Source organism: Myotis nattereri (genome assembly GCF_964212035.1).
Source record: "Myotis nattereri genome assembly, chromosome: 4".
NCBI classification, from domain to species: domain Eukaryota; kingdom Metazoa; phylum Chordata; class Mammalia; order Chiroptera; family Vespertilionidae; genus Myotis; species Myotis nattereri.
This window is the reverse complement of record NC_138079.1, coordinates 81,345,732-81,364,547: the sequence shown is the minus strand read 5'-3', so window position 1 is coordinate 81,364,547 and position 18,816 is coordinate 81,345,732. Positions and strand designations below refer to the sequence as shown.

Here is an 18,816-nt window from a genome sequence, read left to right as displayed (position 1 = left end):
ACAGGAAAAGCCAGGCAATTTTTGCCCTTTTTGTCTTGTTGATGGCAGGGCAACCACACCAAGAGGCCGTTTTCTTTCATTAAATTGTAATGAATAGGTGATGCTGACAAGGAAACAGTAGTGCTTAAGCATGCAGACTTGTAGGATGCAGCTAAAGCCTTAATGTATCAGCGGCAATTATTAAATGACTTACTGTATGTGACCCTTTGATCATAAGCTGGATCTCTGACAGGTGTCGCCCACAGGCAACACATCATTCTTGTAAAAGGCAGATCCTATCACATGATGATACAGGAAGAATTTTAAAAGAATCCTGATCAGTCCCGTCACAGGGCAATAAAATTAGATGTAGTTACTGTGCAGAGGAAAAGTTTTACTTCTAAATAGCTAAGCATTATTATTATCTCTCTTTAACGATTATGGTTCTTACCCCACCCTGACTTTATGACGTATATTACAATTAGAGCTAGTCCCAACAGGATGGGGAAGGCAATTAAAAAAAAAAGAAGAGAAAAAGTCAAGCAAAGACGCATCTTCCACCAACCTTGATTTTTCACTTCAGCAAATTCCTTGTTGTATTCCTCGAGTGTTTCCCTAAGTTTCTGGTTCTCTGTTTCAATGTCATGCAGGCGCTGCACTTTGAGCTGGAGCTGCTGCCCGAGATCCAGGGCTGGTACAGGATCTGCACGAGAGGATAACACACATCAGCCCACTCTGGACCCAGACAAGCCACCTTCATGGTCACACCGAGGCTCAGGGAGACCTCCAGCCTGTGGCTGCTACCACTTGCCGGAAGTTGGGGCACATGGGGCCTTGCCACCTCCTTCAGAGTCCCTGGGAGCACCATGGCTGGATTAGGGCCACTTCTCTGTTGCTACAGAGGATGTGTGTGTGTGTGTGTGTGTATACAGACCCAACCCAGGGCCTCCAAAGCATGAAAATAGGGTGAAATGGCCATGGACTCACTGGGATATGCCCACTGCTCTGGCATGGTGTGACACTGAACCTTTGAGCTGATAGGAAGAGAGACACATGTGGCGACAGCAAGCAGAGGCACCCTGGGAGATCATCCATGTACCCAGAGCTGCACGGGAGGATCGATGGTGTGTGGGGAGGTGCCTAACCCACAAGTTTACAGTAATTCTTATGAAGCTGAAATAACACCTAATACTCTGAGAGTGCCTCACTGTCACAGAGCACTTTTACAGGCATTTTCTCTTTTGAGTCTCGCTATAATAGTGGAAAAGAAATGGAAGATGTGTATTAGTTCCTTTCACAGAAGTAGAAACTACAGCTCAGGAAGCTGAGTGACTTGTCAAGGTTTCCCGGCTAGTTAGTGGGCTGAGAGAACTCGAACCCAAGTCTGTTAACTCCAAGTGACTGTTGTTCCAACAAGGAAGATCCCCTGGCGGAGTGGAGTTAACAGCAGGACATGCTCACTTTCTATCATAATCCTCCTTTACTAATCAAGGACACTCACAAGAGTCAGGTGAGCTGGTGAGCCAACCTGAGGTGACAGTGACCTGTCCTAGGCCATTGGGCCAGGTAGCCAGGAGACCACCACACTCTAACTAATTATAGTATAAACAGCAGGAGATGGCACCTGGGCCAGTTATGTGAGGTCTTGTGGCTAATTCAATATACTATCTGCCATCAGATTTACTTACGGAAAACTGGATTTTAATCTAAAAATAGATTGCAGACACAGAATTTATGTACTGACTGTTGGCACAAAATGGAGAGGCAGTAAACATTGTTCTGGCATTCATTCTATCTTTATTTTTTTGTCGTCTGCCTAAAAGGCATGCATAATCCACCTGCTGGCACCAGCGGAGCACTTCCTCTAGAACGCTTGCTCCATCAGAGGAGAATACCCAAGTCCGCTGGGCTCAGAAAAGATTATTGAAGATATTTCTGGTATGGACGCCAGCATCACTTGTGAAATGGCTGCAAGGATTTAGTCTCCGGTAGAGGAATGCAAAACACGGAGCACAGCGGATCAACAAGGGTGTATATTCAAGAGCTCACTTAATTTTCAAATACCAGAGTCATTAATTTTTCAGACCACCCCTGGTTCCTGGAACTGAGGGCTAGATCCACGTTTCAGTCGGCGCGTCTGCCAGGAGCCAGGAGCTCTCGGAGATGCCAACGTCTTCACAGAGTTTACAAAAGGCGGGCACTGGGATGTGTCCAGCACAACGGCGGACCTGCACGTGGGGTTTAATGCCAACGCTGTCCATCATGTGAAACCTCTGGCTGCCGGGCACTTATTCTGTGTGTGTATACAGTTTATGACTACATCACTTTCTTATTTGTGGCTTTTCATTATTATTTTAATCAGCATTAAAATATTTATATTAAATTAGATTTCAAAAGCTATTTAAGGAAGATAGTTCTTTGTAAGTAGAAATAGTAACAACAGTAAAGACTGAATTACTCAGAACATTCCAGGTGTAGGTGTTGTGTTTTTTTAAATTCAGTATTTTCCAGGGTACCATCCCACTACTCCCCCCTTCCTCCACGACCTCGTACTGGGCAAATGGCCTGAAGGAAATAAACTGTATGCCTTCACGGCCCCCTTCACATAGAACTACAATCTGAACTTGATACAGAGGTCAGGGAAGGATTGAGGAGGAGAGCTGCTGCTCTGTATAAAATTCTATTAGTGTTCGTTCATGTAGGCTTTCTGGCACAACTGTCAGAACAAATTACATCTTTAGAGAGCTAAGCTAGTATACTGCAACCTATCCCTAAAATTTCTGTCGACAACTTTTCCAGTCCATTCCTTAAAAATATAAAAATAAAAATAAAAATCCAGGACCCACTGTGTCTGCTTCGAATAAAAAATAGCTTCCCTCATTCTATTCGGCAAGGAATTCAGTGACATAAAAATAACATGCATATTATCAAGTGAATGGTAACTAGACCTTTAGAGAAAATTTCAAAGCATTATATTGTAAATGAAAATTCTGGCAACCTCATAATCATTCATTATGGCATGTATATTTAATTTAACACTATTAAAGGTTAATGCCTAAGTAGCAAAACTGGTCACAGAATAAAGAATGAACTGAATGTTCAAACATCTCTATGCATTAAACTCCAAACTTTACTACAGTACAGTTGAATGACTAAACGCCTGCAGCATTTGAATCTTGTTTTGGATTATGTAAAAGGCATTGCTAAAGTACCTCTTAGGCTTAATTTTTATTACCTGCATTAAAGGAACAGCTAATTACCACATGACAATATAATGACTCTAGCGTGTTTGGACTAGAGACCAAAACAACGATTTTCGGCATGCCAAACCCCAACCTGCATGTTAATCTAGGGGAAATCATAGCTTTTTTGTCTTGTTAATGATTTCCAATGCTATTTAAACCCCACACAAGTATTGTTAGGCCTTATTCTGAACATCACAAGCCTCCGATCTCAGCAGCTCAATTAGAGAACTGTCTGGGGGAGGCAAGAGAACACACCCATATGTGGAACAGGAACACACAAAACCCTCACCTGTCTTCCCTGCCTCCTCCAATTCAACAGGCTTTATTGCCAGTTCCATCCACCCAATGTGACAAACTCGCAATTTGTTTTACAATCATCTAATAGTTAATTCCTAAAACACCCACTGAGGCACTATAGAGCTCATTATGCAACAGGACCCAAAGAACATAATTACAATGAACAATAACACAGTCACCTGTATTCATTCAGCACCTTCTCCTAAGTACATGTGACATTACCTCATTAATTCCAGACATCCCAGTCAGGGTTGGGGGAGGTGGCTCTGCAATATGTCTGATGGTGGCTCCTCACCCAAGAAACAGGGAGAGGAGAGAAGTCAGTGAGGCAAACAAGTATACAAAGTTCTAATGAAGATTTCTGCTTCCTGAACTAGTAGCCAACTGAATTATTCTGTTTCTTCAAGTCCTAATTGAACAAGTATTTCCTAAGCATCTTTCTGCTCTGGGTAAGGCTCAAGTGAGACAATGAGATGGACATTTGGCTATGTCAGCTGGTACCTACCAGCTTCACAGTAGAGATAGACCATGTTCATGAATATCAACGGTAAGACAGGATAGACCACGTAGGTCAGATGAGTAAATGACCCATTCCAGATAGAGAAACTGGGGAAAATAGACTTTTTTTTTTTTTTTTACAAAAATAGGAGACAAAGAGTTCAGACCCATGGAGGCTGTGTGGCAGTCAGTCCATGAAGAAGATGCAGCATTTAGGGGAAAAAGGAGCAGGGAAGCGCCAGGCACAGTTCAGTCTACTGCTGGCACTCAAGGATACATTCTGCGACATCAGGACTGCTCTAGGTGCTGGGGGGACATGATGGTGTACAAGACAAAACCTTGTTCTCAAAGACTTGACATTCTGAAGTGAGGGATATAGACAAAAAGCAAAATAAAATAAAATAATAAAATACTTGCAAGGACTGCCAAGCATGAGTAAGAGAGAGAACAGGGTATGGAGAATGGGGAATGGGTACTGGAGACGGACTGACAGTGAGGGTCTGTTGAAGGAGGGGACACTGAATGGGGATCTGGATGGCGAAGGGGAGACACAGGAAGATCCTGGGCAGAGGAGACAGCATTGCAAAGGGCCAGGGGTGGGTGCGAACGTGGCATGGTCAAGGCAGAGAGAAGCTGGTAAGGCTGCAACAAAGGGGAAGGAGAGAGGCAAAGCACAAGTGGCCAGGGAGGGAGGCCAATGCTCAAAGATTAAACAAAAATATGAGCGTAATCAAGGAGAGAAACAGAATATGTGAAAAAGGATAAAACAGAATCCCAGAGCTGAAAATACATTATCTGAGGTATCCTGTTAGTGCAGTAGGTAGCACATCAGTCTCATAAAAATACAATGCTGAAGAAAGCCAGAGGACCGAGTCTGGATTCAATTCTACTCCTGATGGGAAAAACCATCAGAGAATAGGACTGGGGCAAGGCAAGTGACCAGGGCATGAGAAAGAAAAACTGCAATTCTTTGAACCACAAAAAGGTCTGTTGGTTTTCCAGTTGTAAAGTATTTAAGAGTTTTAAGCTTAAAGATAAGTTATACAATTTTCTTTTAAAAAGTTAAGTGTTCCAAATTAGCTGCCCATTCTGTGACAGCAGATGGCTATCAGTTGTATGTTGTCTGACGAACATTAAAACAGCAACAACACACCAACATAAACTATGTCTTTGAAGTCAATGTGATGTTTTAATACTTAGTGGGAAAATTATTGCTTCTTGAAAGAAACTCATCTATAGTAAGAACATTCTAAAAGTGGACATTTGGAAATTTTCCCATCATTACATAAACTTATGAGCAAAGACAACATCCTCTTCAAAAATGTCTCAATGTCTCTTATATGAGAGTATAGCATAATGGTTTAGAGCAGCTGTGGGCAAACTACGGCCCGCGGGCCGGATCCGGCCCGTTTGAAATGAATAAAAAAAAAAAAAAAAAAAAAAAAAAAAGACCGTACCCTTTTATGTAATGATGTTTACTTTGAATTTATATTAGTTCACACAAACCACTCCATCCATGCTTTTGTTCCGGCCCTCTGGTCCAGTTTAAGAACCCATTGTGGCCCTCGAGTCAAAAAGTTTGCCCGCCCCTGGTTTAGAGTATGGGGCAGACTGCATGTGTTCAAATCTCAGCTCTGCCATTTAACTGGCTGTACAACCTTAGACAAGTTACTTAATACTTAATTACAAAAGATAATATGTGCATACACTTAGACAACCGCCAGGCATGGAGTTAACACTCAATAAATATTACCTATTACCAACCAACTCAAACCTGATGAAATATTTGCCAAAAGGAGTTTCAAATAATTTATTACTAATATGAAAAATACAGTATCTTCTGACTAGTTGGCAAGAAAAATTAAGTATTAGGAAAAATCAAAATGTACTAGTTGAATTTCAACAAATAATATCTTATAACTGGCACGCAGGTTTCAAAAGTATAAATCAATGTGTTATAAAGATAGCCAATAATGCACTGCTTTTGTTGGATTTATGCATCTTTGTGAGTTATCTTTTCCAGCCATTTATGACATCCATTAAAATCAAGAATAAAAATAACAAAACTTGGAGACTTCTGTTTCTGGTCATGACAAATTAGCCAGTATTGGACTTGTCCTCTGGCCATAAACAACTAGAATACCAGGCAAACTATGAAACAACCATTTTTGTTATTGACAACTGGCAAAGCAGGACAGTGATCCCTGAGCGAAGGGAAACAAACGAGGTGAGCCTACGACCATCCTGACTTTCTGCCAGGAAACACTTTCTAGACTGCAGCACAGGGAAGGGGGAACCCAAGCACAGCATACATCCTTTTTGTTGTTGTTGTTGTTAATCCTTACGCGAGGATATTTTTTCCATTGATATTTTAGAGAGAGTGGAGGAGAAAGAGAAACATCGATGTGAGAGAGACACATTGGTTGCCTCCCACATATACCCCGACCCGGGGCTAGGAATTGAGCCTGCAACTGAGGCACCTGCCCTTGACTAGAATCGAACAGGCCACCCTTCAGTCCGAGGGTTGACATTCTAACTACTGAGCCAAACTGGCTAGGGCAGCATGAGTCTTTTTGAGTTGAGAAGATAGAGAACGGAAGATTGGGAGGCTGAGGTATCTGGAATTTGTAGGGCATAGTACTGGAAAGGAGAAGCTATGCAGAGAAAGAGCTAGAGAAATCTGCAGAGGAGTAATCAAGAACCTGCTGCTTGCTGAAACCGGTTTGGCTCAGTGGATAGAGCGTCGGCTTGCGGACTGAGGGGTCCCGGGTTCGATTCCGGTCAGGGGCATGTACCTGGGTTGCGGGCACATCCCCGATGGGGGATGTGCAGGAGGCGGCTGATCGATGTTTCTCTCTCATCAATGTTTCTGACTCTCTATCTCTCTCCCTTCCTCTCTGTAAAAAATCAATAAAAATATATTTAAAAAAAAAATCTCTTATCTTAAAAAAAAAAAAAAAGAACCTGTTGCTACAAGACATGGTGCACACATACTCACAGGGTGAAACTACTCAAGGCTGGGCAAAGAGCTACAAGGAAAGTCTAAGTGAACTCTAGAGTTCACAGAGGGTTAAGAGATTTTTGAGTTGTAACCAGTCACAGTGGAGAGACTTGTTGAACAGCAAGGAGTTTAGTAGAGACACCAGAAGGTCCACACCAGAATGAAGGTCTAAATTAACCCTCAAGTAAAGGCTACTCCAGATCCATCCCCTAAAAGCTTAAAAATAAGCCTCAGAATGATTAAGCTGATCTGCAAAGTAATTTAACTGCTGCACAAAACAAATTTCAACACTCTTAAGAAAGTAAAAAAAATCCAGTTAACAATTACAATGTCCAACATCCAGTCAAAAATTATTACACATGCAAAGAAGAATAATTGGAGGGTGGCCAGGGGGACCAGTTAATAAAAACAAAACCAGAAATGACAAGAGATAATGGGAATAGTTGACAAAGATGAAAACAGCTACTATAGCATACTCAAGGATTTAAAGAAAAACACAAACACAATAAGGAAAGAGGATAGGAAGAAGAATCAAATGGAATTCTGGGGCTTAAAATGCAGTATCTAAAATGAAAAAAAAAATTCGTTAGACTGGTTTAACAACAGATTAGATACTGCAAAAGAAAAATAGTGAATTCAAAGAGAGTCATAGAAACTGTCTGAACAGAGGCATAGAAAAGAGACTGGAAAAAAAAGTTACTAAAACCTCAGCAACCTGTGAAACAACATAAAACTATCTAACATACATGTCCTAGAAAGGTACTAGGGGTGTATTTGGAGAAACCCTGGTGAAATTTCCAAATTTGGTAAAAGTTAAAAATCTAAAAATCCAAGGAATTCAACAAAATCCAAGCAGGATAAGTACAAAGAATGCCAATAAGCAAAATCAAATTGCTGAAAACAAGAATAAAAAGAAAATCTGCAAAGCCAAAGAAAAGAAGAATCATTATATATAGGGGAAAAAAGAAAGATTAACTGGAGACCTCCTGTCTGGGAGGAAAAATAAAACAAAACAAAAACTATCAACATACAATTTTATACCCAATAAAATATAGCCTTCCAATATGAGGACAAGGTAGAAATTTTTCTGTTTCAGTTGAACAAAAGCTGGCAGAATGCACTGCCAGTGTACCTACACTATAAGAAATTTTAAAGGAAATGATACAGAATAAAAGAGAATGCTGCTAGATGGAAACCCGGATCTACACAAAGGAATAAACAACACCCAAATAGTGAATATATGGGTAAAATACTATTTTTCTCATTTTAAATTTCATTAAAAGATAACTATTTAAAAGCAAAAATAGTATAATGTATTGTAGTGTTAAAATATATTTAGAAGTTAAATGAATAACAGTACACAAAGGACAGGAGGGAGAAAATGAAAGTGTATTATAACATTCTTACATTGTATGTGAAGTAGTATTTTATTATTTGAAGGTATAATGTGATAAATTAAAGATGCTTAATGTAAATCTTAAAGTAACCACTGAGAAAATAAAACGAACAGTTATAGCTAGTAAGACAAGTGGGGAAATAGAATAAGATCATAAAAAATAATAAAAATAAAGCAGAGAAAATAAAAAACAGGTAAGACAATCAGAAAACAAACAGGAAGATAGTAGACTTAAACCCATCTATATACACAATTACGTTAAATGTAAAAAATCAAACATTTCACTTAAAAGGCAGATTGTCAGACTAAATTAAAAAACAAGACATAGCTGTTTAAAGCTTCAAAAAACATGAATTAAAAACTAACAGAACTGAAAGAAAAAGAAAAGTTCACAATAAAGATCCCAAAACTCTGTTCACTCTAATTAACAGTACAATTAGATTGACAAGCTAAATCTAAAATGTATATAGAAACTCAACTAGCCAAAACAAATTTGAAAAACAAGATAGAAGATAAAGGTTTTGCATGACCTGATTTCAAGACTGATTATAAAGCTACAGTAATCATAGTACGATATTAACTTAAGGATAGATATACTGATCAATGAAATAAAAGAGGGTCCAGAGAAAAACCTCACACATATACCATCCATTAATTTTTCAATGTATCTTGACCCTTACACTACACCATACATTAAAATTAACTCAAAATGCATCACAGGCCTAACGGTAAAAGATAATACTAACAACTTCACCAAAAATTTCTGAGTTTGTAACCCTAATATTAGGGTTACAAATGCCCCTGCTCTGAGGTGCATATGTTGGGATATATGAGTAAAAGCAGTTTGCAGACCACTGACTTAGACCCATTTGGCTGCTGTGCAAAGGATGGATGGGAGGAGGTGGAGTGAAGGTGGTGAGCCAAGAGGTAATGGTGGCTTGGATGAGGTTGGCAGTAGATGACGTGATGAGTAGTTGAATTTGGGGTATATTCTGGAGGCTGGGTCAACAGGACCTACTGATAGACTGGCTACAAGGTGTGAGGGAAAGGAATTCAGGCTGACTCCTGCCATTTGTGGGCTAAGCCACTGCATGAATGGTGATGCCATTTACCTTCCTGGGAGGGCTTGGGGAAACCTGTTCTCTTGTGGTCATGGGGAGTTAGAGCCTAACAGATATCAGAAGTCACCTAGGGGGAGAATGTAAGTGGAGAAAAGGAAGAGATTGAGGGTCCTGCAGAGGAAGAGAGGTATCCATAAAAGTCTGAGAAGGAGGAGTGTAACCAGGTGGAGGTGGGTTCAGCAGGCATATTGGCTCTCAGAGGACTTTGCTATCATGGGGAGTAGGAAGCTGGCCAGTAGCTGGAAGATGTCGTCCTCGTCTGACCACATGTATGTTTTCAGTAAAATATGACGTGAATAGAGATCGGAGTGAAGAGAAGTTCTGAAATAGTACATGTATGGTCAGTGGGCATAAGGTTGGGGCCAGTCTATGCTGCGTGGACTCTCTGGAAACTAACTTACTGTGGTTCTCCAGGGACTTGGGCACGTTCTGTTCTGGATCCCCTGTGTCACTATCACACCCTGATAAGCCCCACTGTCTTGGTGCAGACAAGTCCTGAAGAAGGAAGAGGACACTGCTGACTTCATGGAGAGCATAGGCTGAAAAAAGTAGGGTTTCCGATTAGGTGGGGTGATTAGGTGGGTCCGAGGTGTTCTGGGGAGGGGGCGGGAGCACGGTGTGTTGGAGAAAGCCAGGCCAGTGGTGAGCTGCTTTTCCTTATATTATGAGGAATGAGAAGAACAACCTCATAGAATCTAAGGCCATGCTTGTGCAGAGGGCTCTGCAGGCAGTGGGGCAGTCCCCTGCCATCAGCCAGAGATTGACTGTGCCCCTAGTGAATGCCATCCCTGAGATGACATCACAGTGCAGCAGACGTTACTTTTTGCCAGGGCACTCTAGGCTAATGTAATCATACGATTACATAATTAACCCAGCTGTCTCATTAAGAAAATCAACTGGAATTCAGGGCATAATTAGTCATACAGCAATTAGCATGCTGATGAGCAACTGATGAAAAGCTGTCTAGATCTCAAGTGTGCCAGGACCACCCCAGTTACAGCAAGGGGGGATAGAGGCGACACACTGCCCCACGCAAGCGAACCAAGGATTCCCCATATCAGCTAGTGAGCCCTCACAGGACAGCCCGGTGTCGAGGGACAGAGGGAGAGCCCTGAAATGGGCCAGCGTACAAAAGCAGCAACAAGCAATTCAAGACACCCATCTTGTCACATTTGCCTTTCTTTATAATGTTTATAGCTATTTCCTCAGTCTGCAGACATATGGTGCACAAAATGGAGAAGCTGATCAGGCCCCAAATTTGTTTTAATCTGTCCAAGGAGGGTGAGAAAAGTTGCCCCCTTGTCTGGGTTCCAGTGTTGGGTAGAGCATAATGTCCATCCTCTAGTCCCCTTGGCTGCTCAGTCCTACAACCGGGGAGGGGGCAGGAGGGCAGCAGCAACCCACTCCCTCGTTCGGAGGCTGCAGCCCTGGTTCTGCCTCGGTCCCATTATGGTGGTGGTGGTTGATTCTTAGAATGAAGATGTTTCATGAAGGCAAAATGAGAATGTGTAAAGGGAATCCTGCCATCAGGGCACCTGAGGTTATAGAGTTCTCTGGAGGGGCCTGGGCGTTGGCTCCTCTTCCAGCACCAGGAGACAGAGAATACATGGACTGGACTAGTCTTACAGGATCCAGCTGGAGCAGCCACATTTCCACAGCCTTCAAAAATGCTACCAAGTGGCCCATCGGTTAACATCTTGGTAGAAGAAGCAAGGGGTATTTCTAACCAAATCCTAAGATTAAAAAAAGAGATTTTTAATTGATTTTTAGAGAGAGAGAAAAGGAGAGGGAGAGGGAGGGACATGGAGAGGGAGAGGGAGAGGGAGAGAAACATCAATGTCAGAGTGAAACATTGCTGCCTCCTGCAAGCTCTCTACCGGGGATCAAACCCGAGCCTGAAACCTGGGCATGCGTCCTGAAGGGGAACCAACAACCTTTGGGTGCACAGGATGCCGCTTAACCAACTGAGTCATGCTGGCCAGGGCCAAATCCCAAGATTTTGACACTTTTTTCCAGAAGTTTTGCTATGGGATCCCTGAATAGAGAACAGTGTTTTCTAATTGTAATCAATACTGTGTTCTCACTTGAAACCAGGGTGAGAAGTACAAAAGCCTAGATTACTGTTTTATCCTTATGAAGGAGCATTAAAAAGCAGTTCTCAAAAGTGATGTTCCACTTTATTTCTGGGTTCTCAAATGGTACACTAATAGGGATATTCACCAGGAGAGGAGTTTCCCAATACACAATGAAACGTGGCCCCAGAGCAGCGGCATTTGCAAGTGGTTCTGAAAATGGAGTGTCCTACAAAATGGGCTCTCCAAAGCCAGTTCTCTTTCAGGACTCTAGAAATGAACACCGCCTACTGACGATCGCAGGCCAGTTACTCTACGGACACAAAGTGAGGGAATCAGTCATGAGACACTGAGTTCTAGTAGTGTTGCATGCATGAGTCAATGAATATTTTATACCATTGGTAATGTGCTTCCTAAGATTTAAATCTTAAAATAAACTCTTCCAGGCACTGCCTTCGTGTTTGAAGGGTTTGTATCTGTAGGATGTAAACCACATCTTAGCAAGGAGTGAAAGATGATTCTCTTTATGTGGGGGCGGGGGGTAGAAGAGGCACCGAGAGAGGCCAGGAGAACTTGCAAAGAGGTTCTTCCATGAACGCTGCAGCCAAAGCAGAGTTCTGCAATACCAATGCACAGGTGGCAGCTCCACCAACTTTGTCTCTTTTTCTCCTTTCTAGGAACTTAAAAACAGACACACAAAAACTATTCCCGAGATGTTTCTGGAACAAATAATTTATAGAGATTATTAAATGTGGACAAACACTCAAATGACCACTGCTTAAGTTATCTGCAATCCATTAATAAGGCCTATTCAGAAACTAAGATTGCAAGTTGAGTATTTTACTGATTTAAGCTCTTCCCTCGATTGTTGAAACAAATGCACACTCATTGTAAAAAATCTTAAAAGTATCAAGAAGCAAGAGTAAGTCACCCACACAAGGTTAATTTCTGGCAGATTATGCATGCCATCATAACTATGCTCAGAGCACAGTAAAATTTCAGCTATGCAAGAGCCTTTAAGGAGGTCATTCCAGAATATTTCCAGCAATCTGAGAGGGTCACATTTTAAAAGCAGAGATATTTATTCCTTATTTCATTACAGTAAGGGAGAGAGCCTGCTTTTAAAATCTGTTTAATTATGGAATATTTTCTCAAAATTCAAGGAGAATCTCCCACCACCCAAATAGAAGCCATCTGAGGGAAGGCAGGGGCCAAGTTTCACCTACATTTGTATCTCAGGTGCACAGTCCAGGGCCTAGCACACAATGAACTGCAGGCAAGTGCTGGCCCAGGGAATGTGTGAAAATGACTAATTAAACAACATACTTTGAATCCTTTCTTGCATCACTATTGTTAACAGATAGTCACTGAACTCTGCTCTCACTCACAAATATAGATTCCAAAGCAAGACACTGGTCTCCTGATTAGAGGAACTCCCCATCTAGGAGGGTAAGGGGTAAGGGTGCGTTTCACCCAAGTGTCCTTATTAAGTCATGTTGTTGGCAGATGGCTAGAATGCTTTACCTCATGACTAATTATTAGCAAATTAATAAGTATAAATCTCAACCAGAGGTGTATTAAAGTAAAAAATTTAAATATTTGCATGTTTAAGCTATCCCTGCTAATCATATACACCTCTCTATATAAAAGCCTAAGCGACCTTTTTGACCGTTCGACCAATAGCTATGATGTGCACTGACCACCAGGGGGCAAACGCTCAATACACAGGCATGAAAACATGGAACAGACTGATGAATCTCAGAAGGAAGGGGGGAGGGGGAAGGGTGGGAAGAGATTAACCAAAGATCTTACATGCATACTAGAGGCCTGGTGCACAGGTTCGTGCACTGGTGGGGTCTCTCAGCCTGGCCTGTGGGGATCAAGCTGAAATAGGCAGTCGGACATCTCCTGAGGGGTCCTGGATTGCGAGAGGGCGCAGGACAGGCCGAGGGACCCCACTGGTGCATGAATCTGTGCACCAGGCCTCTAGTTATGATATAAAAATCTGTCTGAGATAAAATGGACAGGTGAAGCCATCTAGATTAAAGGCATAAAATTATAACTTATTTATGAATTCAAAACTTCCCTCCTACTGCTATGATGCTGACAATAAAGTCAAAGAACATTTTCAATTAAAACAATTCTAATTTTCAATTAGAATTAGAAATGGGAGGCTAATTTTCCAAACATTTTATTGGTCTTCCTTTTAATTTTGAAAGCCATGTAAACAAGTAAACCACGTAAACAAGTATTGTTACCCAGAGATGGAGGAAATAACACTGTGTTAACTGAGTTCTGGACTAAAGCTGCCCTAGTCACTTTTCAACCATCCTCTCTCTCCAACTTCACTCCTACCACCTGAAACCTAGCAACCTCACCTCTCTCTTCCCACATCACCTTGGACTTCTTTCCAAATCTGTTGTCCAAATTGCAGTCAGGATGACTTTTTTATTATACAGACAGGATCATGTTACTGCTCCGCTTAAAACTCATTCATAGTTTATCTGTTAGAGTCCAGAACCCTTCACATAATCTACCAGGCCTCTACCTGCCTTTGCAGCTGGGTGACCACACTGGTGTATGCCCTTTACTCAAGTTTAACTACTGACTACTGACAGTGTCTTCGTTTGGACAATGTAGTGCCTGGCCACTCCTTACTGCCCTCTCCTCTTCTTGTTCACAAGCATCCGCCTCTGAGCCCAATCCTACCCATTCTACACTTTTGTGCCCAATGGGCTCTGCCTTCCAAGCACTTACCACACCTAAAATTCAATAATTACTTGTGTAATTACTTTTTAATGCCCACATTCCCACCAGACTCTAAAGTTCATGAGAACAGGAAGTTATCTGATTGCTTAGCTCACTGCTCTAGTGCAGTAGCTCAGCATGGTTCCTGAGACATAGCAAGGGGATGGTGTTTAAGGTGCCAACTAAGAAATTTCAGGGAACGAGGGTCAGAGCAGTGTGGAAGGAGAGTGTGCTTTGGCTAAAGTAGCAGAATATTTATAATAAAAAGCATCTTAAAATACTCTGAAATTAATTAGGGAATGCAGAGCAATCTGGTAGCAAATGAGAAAGAACACATACATCAGATCTTAACTAGTTTAACTATTCAGAGGACTCATCAGGATGAGTGTGTATTTAAATGTTGATTAAGTATCTTTAATAAGAAGGAGCTTTTCAAAGGAAAAATAACTTTGGGATACTGACTGTGGACGATAAAGAAGAGAGAAGAGCTGAGTCACACCACTGAAGGAGAGGAGGCAGGAGGGGAACGGGTAGGAGTGGAGGGAGATTCCATGCTTTGTGCTGAGTGGGTAAAGCCTGGGATGCCAGCAGGACAGCTACTAAACCAAACACAAAGCCCAAGGCCTCTGAAGTGCATATGCTGGTCTGATGAACCCCAAATGCTAAGTGACATATAAATGTCTGTGCAGGCAGGTAAATCTTTATAGAGTGACATGAAGCAAAATGAGAGTTCAGAGAATTATTAAATGGCCCCAAGTCAAGGAAAGATGCATTCTGTTCTCTCACCATTGAGGTCATTAGAATGCTCCAGCGTGCTCTCCCTCAGTGGAAAGTGCCAACCTCACAATTAAAGCCAGAGACCAAAAAACCTTAGAAAACATTTGAAGAAATAATTTGATCCATTAATTCATTTGACAAATATTTATGGAGTTTCTGCTACATGGCAGGCACTGGAGTAGACATGAGAGAAATAATTAGGGACAAGACCACATTGCCCCAGTCACTCTGCCCAGCCAGAAAGGAAAACAGCTGAGTCCCAAGTAGCTGTAACAGAGGGAACACAAGCTGCTGGGAGCAGGGCATGTGTGTGTGTGAGGACACACCTGAGCCAAACCTGGGAGGTCAGGTAGCAGTGTCTCAAGTTTACCTCAGGAGTGAGCTGAGCTGAGCTGAGCTGAGAAGGGGCCTGGCCTGCTGGCTGACTGGAGAATGGGCTAGAACAGCCGTGGGCAAACTACCGCCCGCGGGCCGGAATAAAACTATTGAAAAAAAAGACCCTACCCTTTTATGTAATAATGTTTACTTTGAATTTATATTAGTTCACACAAACACTCCATCCATGCTTTTGTTCCGGCCCTCAGGTCCAGTTTAAGAACCCATTGTGGCCCTCGAGTCAAAAAGTTTGCCCACCCCTGGGCTAGAAGGAGGCAACCCTGCAAACACAAATCCTGGTGTCGCAATACTGTAGACGTGAGGGGGGAGGTCTGAATTGCAAGTGGAGGGCAGGAGCTGGGATGGAGAGAAGTGGATGGAATACAGAACATCTGAAGGAAGAATGGCCGGAACTTGGTGACTCGGTGCTCAGCATGTGCAGCTGGGTAGAAGATGGTGCAGCTCCCCAGGTGAAGGAACTCAGTAAGAAGGCTTCCTCTGGACACACTGGGTGGTTTCAGGGTCCCCATCAGCCACCCTAGAGAATATGTCCAGGAGGCTGCTGGATATTCAAGCTGACACTCAAAAGGGAGAACTGGACAGAGATAAAGCTTTCAGAGCTACTGATGTGACCTTTTGCCAATTTGGCTATGGAGGACTCCAGAGTGGCCTTGGGTTGACGGACTCATTGTGTCCTTCAACATGTCACACCTGTGCTATGCCAGGCCCTGCTCCAGGTGCTGGGCATAGAGTGATAACCCAAGCTTTCCTCAAGGAGCTTTCATTTGAGTAGGACCAGCAGATAAGAAACAAGAAAACCCACAAATAGATAAAATTTCTGGAAGAGGTGGCAAGTGGGGACTGGTCAGTCAGGTTACTGTGCCAGTCTCCAAGGCCTGGGACTCGGGCTCTGCCTCTTCCTGGGGTGGCTGGTTGGCTCTTCCTGGGCTCCTGGAGCTGGGCCACATGGCACAAACCTGAAATACCAGTTTCATTATTCCCAAGAGCTTCCTGTAGTTTTCTGAAATAGCGTGAGTTGATGTTTCTTGAAATTAGAAGACTTAATGCACCCCACCAATATTTCTGGGTTTGGCGGGACTGAAGCCTGAAGCACACAGACAGTTAAGGCATCTGACTCTCCACAACTGTGTGACTGTCAGTAAATGCAACGCTATTGACCAAGCCCTTCCTGTAAAGCTCAGCCACAGGATTACTTCATCTGAGCAGCAGGACTTCAAAACACAGGTACAGTGCTCCCAGCTCCACTCATGCTTCTCGAGGAACTTGTGAGAGCCGTCAAACCACAGCATGAGTAAGAAAGAAATACCTGGGATGTGGGGAAAAGTGATTTATTTGGCATGAAGATGGACTTGATTGACTTTTATTACAGAAAACATCGAACATTCTTTGCTCCCATCACCTTAAGCTGAAACTGCAAACTTTAATTCTGCAATTAAACTTTTATTCTTTGTAATTATCATTTACAAAGAATATCACCAATGGGAAAAATGCTGATAGTATAATGTTAAGTGAAAAAAGCAGAATGTATAAATATATGCCCAGTGTATGATAAAAATTCTATAAAAATAATATACGAACATGACTAAGGTCTGCTCAGGCAGAGATCATTGACGAAAAATATGTTCTCGTTTTTCCTATGGGAAATCAGGATGGAAAATAATGGCAGAAAAAGAAACCCAACAATTTGTTAAAGTGGCTGCTCAGCTGAGAAACTTCACTAAGGAAAAACCTAAGTAAAAGCTGGACTTTAAAAAAGGAGAGTGTAGGGTATTTAGAAAACAGCTGCAAAAGACTCTGGGTCTTTGGCAAAGATGAAACAAGTCAGACTCCTTTCAACTAAGTCATCAACACAAAACTTGCATTTGCATAAGATCATGCCAGTGGGACCACTGAGGTGCCAGTACCTGAGAAAAGACCATACCATAGGCATCCAATATCCATTTGCTGTGAAGAAGCCTTTTCATGAGCCTCAGCCAGTCTTCAGGGAACCCCCAGTTGGTTACAAACTCTTGCAGAAAGTCAAAAAGCCAGAATTTGGAACTAAGTGCTGGATAAGCTCCTACGACAGCAAAAGTTTAGAACAAAGAAAACCATTCTCTACCACAAGGTTGTTCCCTTACACTCTTCCATTTCAAAGATGAGAAAGCTGAGGTCCAGACAGGAAAAGGAACGTGACAAAGACCTCACAATAAGGCTCTGGCAAGAGAATCTGAATCTCCCTACTTCCTGTCCAAAGTGTTTTCTGCTGCCCCTTGCTTGGGGTGACCTCTTTTAATCCCAGCTCCCAAATGGTACAGCAAAGCCCACAGGAGACCTGAATTAGAATGCAAGTTCAGATATAAAGGAGACCTGTAGCTGTTTTGCTTTGTTAAAGTAGTTCTAGTCATGACAGGAATCCACATACAGTACTTGGTTGTAGCTAATTGGGCTACCACTTGCCCTTGGCTATAAACTTTAAATGAAAAATGTGGCCAGAGGTTACTGGATCCCTGGATGACCGGGGAGGGGAGTGAGGTATTCAGGGTATCCTATTAGGGCTGTTCCTGAATGTGGAATCAACCAGCCCAGAAGCACAAATATCCATGACATCTGCACAGCACTCCACAGGTTCTACTTCTCTGTGAACTGTGCAGCATTTTATACCAAAGCTAAAGGTGGCTCCACCGATTTCAGTTTCCACATTTGCAAAAGCGTTCACTGGAGGTTATGTGATGACTTTAACACAAGTATATCTAATTTCCATACCTACCCAAAGTCTGGGTTTTGGAGAATTCCCAGAACTCCTTGGTTTCTTGCCATTGATGGTGTAATTCTCTTAGGAAAGCTGAGAAGAGTAAGCCCGCGAAACCCACCAACTCTCCAGACACAATGCCCACCGGGGGTTATCAGTGCATGGGCTTACCTGGAACATCAATCAATCTTTTGTAGACATTCAAGAAGGCTGCCTCAGCTTCTTTGCTTCTTTTACTCAGTGCATCAATCTGAAAGGGAATGGAAGAAAAGAAAAACAAAGAGCTCAAAATTTGTCATGAGGTAATTTAAAAATCATTACGCATCTAGTAAATTCTCAAGGCAAATGGAAGTGAGATTTCTCCATGTAGATGCCAGACAGCTGGGCCTGCAGTTCTTAGAGGAAATGTCTATAAGCATACCAAAGGGGACAAATCCATGGGTTCACCTCCTGAGGGCGAACAAGTCAGGGGCAGCACTCTGCTCGGAGATGAAGCCATTAGCAACACTCTGTCCCATCACCCAACTGATTGTGGGCTTCCACAGAGAAAACGGC

At 42.4% G+C, this 18,816-nt stretch overlaps 1 protein-coding gene across 9 annotated transcripts in view; it reads right to left on the bottom strand.

Annotated features, from left to right (window-relative positions):
• CUX1 (cut like homeobox 1) overlaps positions 1-18,816 on the bottom strand; it is a gene marked incomplete at its 5' end in the record, with an annotated part of 366,038 nt that overhangs the window by 146,723 nt on the left and 200,499 nt on the right. For all 9 annotated transcript variants that reach the window (XM_081089614.1, XM_081089615.1, XM_081089618.1 and 6 more), the window contains 2 exons: positions 545-682; positions 18,433-18,511. In XM_081089614.1, the coding sequence (XP_080945740.1) occupies positions 545-682; positions 18,433-18,511 (217 nt within the window). The remainder of the gene's footprint in view (positions 1-544; positions 683-18,432; positions 18,512-18,816) is intronic.